This window comes from Citrus sinensis, chromosome 2 (genome assembly GCF_022201045.2).
Source record: "Citrus sinensis cultivar Valencia sweet orange chromosome 2, DVS_A1.0, whole genome shotgun sequence".
In the NCBI taxonomy this organism is placed as follows: domain Eukaryota; kingdom Viridiplantae; phylum Streptophyta; class Magnoliopsida; order Sapindales; family Rutaceae; genus Citrus; species Citrus sinensis.
Window position 1 is genome coordinate 707,400 of NC_068557.1, and position 3,395 is coordinate 710,794.

General features: G+C 34.3%; 1 protein-coding gene across 1 annotated transcript; it reads right to left on the reverse strand.

The window, feature by feature from the left end:
• Positions 1–1,012: 1,012 nt before the first annotated feature.
• Positions 1,013–2,382, reverse strand: LOC102624193 (hypothetical protein). The gene has a single exon (XM_006492638.4). The coding sequence runs from the start codon at positions 2,267–2,269 to the stop codon at positions 1,331–1,333; it is 939 nt and encodes a 312-aa protein (XP_006492701.1). The 5' UTR covers positions 2,270–2,382; the 3' UTR covers positions 1,013–1,330.
• Positions 2,383–3,395: the final 1,013 nt, after the last annotated feature.

A 3,395-nucleotide genomic window follows, 5' to 3' on the forward strand; every position in this document is an offset into this window, starting at 1 on the left:
CTGAGTTTGAATAAGAGTGTGTATTAATTAATTAATTACCTACCCCTCCTCTATAATTTATCTTAATCTCAAGTTTTGCTTTCGTTGATCCACCTAAATACTTTTGACAACTGAATCCAACGGTTAATTTCAATGGATGATTGACATAAACTTTGGTACCGTATGATGATGATACAATTAGAGAGACAAATAATTAAACTTTACTTCATTGTCAATTTAGTATTTTATCTTACGTCAACATCCCTATCCATTGATAAAGGTGAGGGCAACATAATTTAACTAATTATTTATCTAATTTTGTTTATCCATTTTATATGCATTGTAAATAACTAAATTTTTTAATGCAAATAATTACTCAGTGAGATGAAATTCAAATGGGTCGGGATCAATTGAAATGGTTTGCGGCTGTGAAGGCAGTCAATGTAATTGTTCATTGTTTTTCTTGGTAGTATTTTATTGACTAAGCCTCATCCTTGAGACAGAGTTGAGATTCTATCACCTTCATATGGCCTACTTCAAATATCTATCATCCTAATTTTGCGGTCCTTATAGCTTTGCTCTAGCTTTTTCAATAATCAACACCCAAGCAGAGCATTGTTATTTCAACCATTATCCAACATATTAGAATAAGTTTATTATTAATATGAATATTGTTGTTATTATTAGTATTTGTATTATTGTAATTAGTATTTGCAATATTAGGCATTATAATTAATGAGCTACGGGCAGTCCAGCAGCCAATGTCATTTTCAAAGCCGATGTTGCGTCAGCCATATTTTGAGGTTAAGGCAAGCTGGCAAAACTACAGCAGCCTCCTTTAATTTGTTCTGCATGTACAAGGATGTTGGTTTTGTAGGGGAAAAAAAGGGGGGGAAAAAAGCTCAAAATTCAGTTTATATTTTACCCAATTGCCATAGTTAATTAGAATTAATTTTAATTCGGCCAATTAAACATAATCTCAAGTCTAAACAACATAGCAAAGTGGTGGCTGTATCTAGGAGACGATAAAATATTAGAAAAAAAATTTGAATCAAATCAAATAGAGATCTTCTGCAAGAAGTTGGTATTGAGAGGTACAATTAAAAAATATAAAGTAAAAGAACTTGTAACTTTTTTCTATACAAACAAACAGATATGAACTCCAACACTCAATGCAAACCAAGAGCAAAGCCATGGGCTTTCTTTAAGCCAACATTATTGAAGGCTTAAATATTAAAGTAAGTGGGATTCCACCAACTCTAATTACTTTTGTACACACACCTAATTAACAATCAAATATATTCGAATAGATTCTAGCTGCTTTATCTTTTGTGTATATTATCTCTCATATTTACCTCTCCATGTCAACAGATGCAAAGACTTTTTTTCCCATGGCAATAAAACTCTTGGACTCATCAAGTTTGTGTTCCTTTTGTGACTCGACATCATCTGAATCTTCATCTTCCTCTCTAGTCAATGATGAGTACTCAACCTTTTGATCACCATAAAATTTGTCCAAAACCAAGTACAAAGAGACTGAAAATATGGTGACACCGATCAAGAACCAGCTGAATTGAAGATTGACCAATGATTTTGCTCTATGTAAAGCTTCAGCTCCATGGCATCTGACCACTTGGTGACCTTCTTCACTGTTGATGAAGCAGCCTTTAGGTATAAGTGACGGGGTCCAAAGCATGTATCCCATGAGTATAAACCAAGCACCTTGAAAGAAAATACTTGCTGACCTAACAAAGCTGACCAAGAAGCTTTTTGGGTAACCAATCCCCAGAAGGGTTGTGATTAAAGAAACAAGAACAACAATTTGCAAAAGCAAGTGATATTGGCCTTCAACACCCATATGATCAGCCGAGTGAAGGTGGAAAAGAAGAAACTGTTGCCCAAAGGCTATGGCTCCAAGAAATTGAGTTAGGCCATATTGGAGCTTGGAGCAAGTTTTGTCCAGAACAATAGAAAGAGCTGCATAAGTGAAGAAAGTGAGTGAAATTGTTGCATGCTCAAAGTTGTGAAGATGGTTTGGTGGAATTGTTCCATCTGTGTCAAAGGGTTGATGCTTTTCGGGGCCGATGACAAGCTCCATAGCCATGGATAAGAAGCTACCTAACATGATCATGTAAAGCTCCAAGTACTTTATTCTTGATGTGGGGAACCATGGAGCTGATGTGTAGGAATTTGGGCGAAGAGAATGAAGCTTGATATGGTTCAAAAGGTGCCATAACCCAAGTGCCAAGAAGGCAAAGCCAGGTGCCACATGACCGACTAAAGTGCCCATAATGTTTTAATTGAGGGGGGCTCTATTGGTATATGTTTTTGCGGGAGCCAAACAAGGGAGAGGAATTGTGAGCCAAAATTGTGAGGGAGGTTGGGGTTTTAAGGGGGCTTGGATGTTGAAACATGCCAAGGACCTAAGATGTCTAGAGGCTTCTATAAGGTTTTGAATGTTTGAACGTGACTGCTGGCTGGCTTGAACAACAAGATTATTGTCATTAGCAGAAGTTGACCAATAAAACCCATTAGCATTGAAATTGATTTGTGCCTTTTGTGTAGCTTGTTTTTCTAGAAACATTGGAGAATTCACATTCAACTTTTAAATTACACGAGCTTTGTGTGTATAATGACAGAATTACCCTTTTGATTATTAAATTATAAAATAAAAAATGGTACTTGTTCTCATGGCTGCTGTGAATTTATTTATTACAGGCATGTGCTCATGTGCTGCATGCAACTATTCGATCTTCTAATGAAAGTTGGGCCATTTTGAAACGAATATACCTGTCATCAAGTCACTATATTTATAATTATACGCTGCTTAGTTGGTAATCCACTAAATTATGCATTTTAATTATGACGATAAACTTTATTTCCATTAATGAAGTTTTGCTTTTACAGTTGCAGTATAGTGTAATCTGGAATAATTCTGGATGCTAACAAATGTGTATTGTTTCTGGAATATAAGATAAGGTCATTATATTAGGTTTGATTAATTTGATATTGCTTCAACACATTTTTCTCCTGAAAATAGTTATAGTAGCATCCAGAAACTGTTTTTTCTGCCATTGATAGCAACAACCCTTAATCCTCCATTGTCTTTCTTTTAAGAATTGAGTGGGAATTATCAATTTTTAATTTATATTGAATTTTTGCTCGAGGAAAAAAAAAGCTATTAATAGATGTCGATTTTTGACTGATGTAAAAAAAAATTTATGCTTCAACCTAGCTCTGATTCCTTTACGTAGTCAATTAATCTTAGTAATAAAATTGTTAACTCTAAGGAAAATTTACACAGGTTAATTAGTAACATTTTTTTTAGAGAAAGAAAGAAATTAAACCTAATACTATGAGTGCTTAATGGTACATACAAAAGAACAGGAAATGTATAATAATTTTTTTTTTCTTCT

What these genes read in the sequence shown, in the direction of transcription:
- LOC102624193 (XM_006492638.4), bottom strand. Translation starts at nt 2,269, where the DNA reads ATGGGCACTTTAGTCGGTCATGTGGCACCTGGCTTTGCCTTCTTGGCA.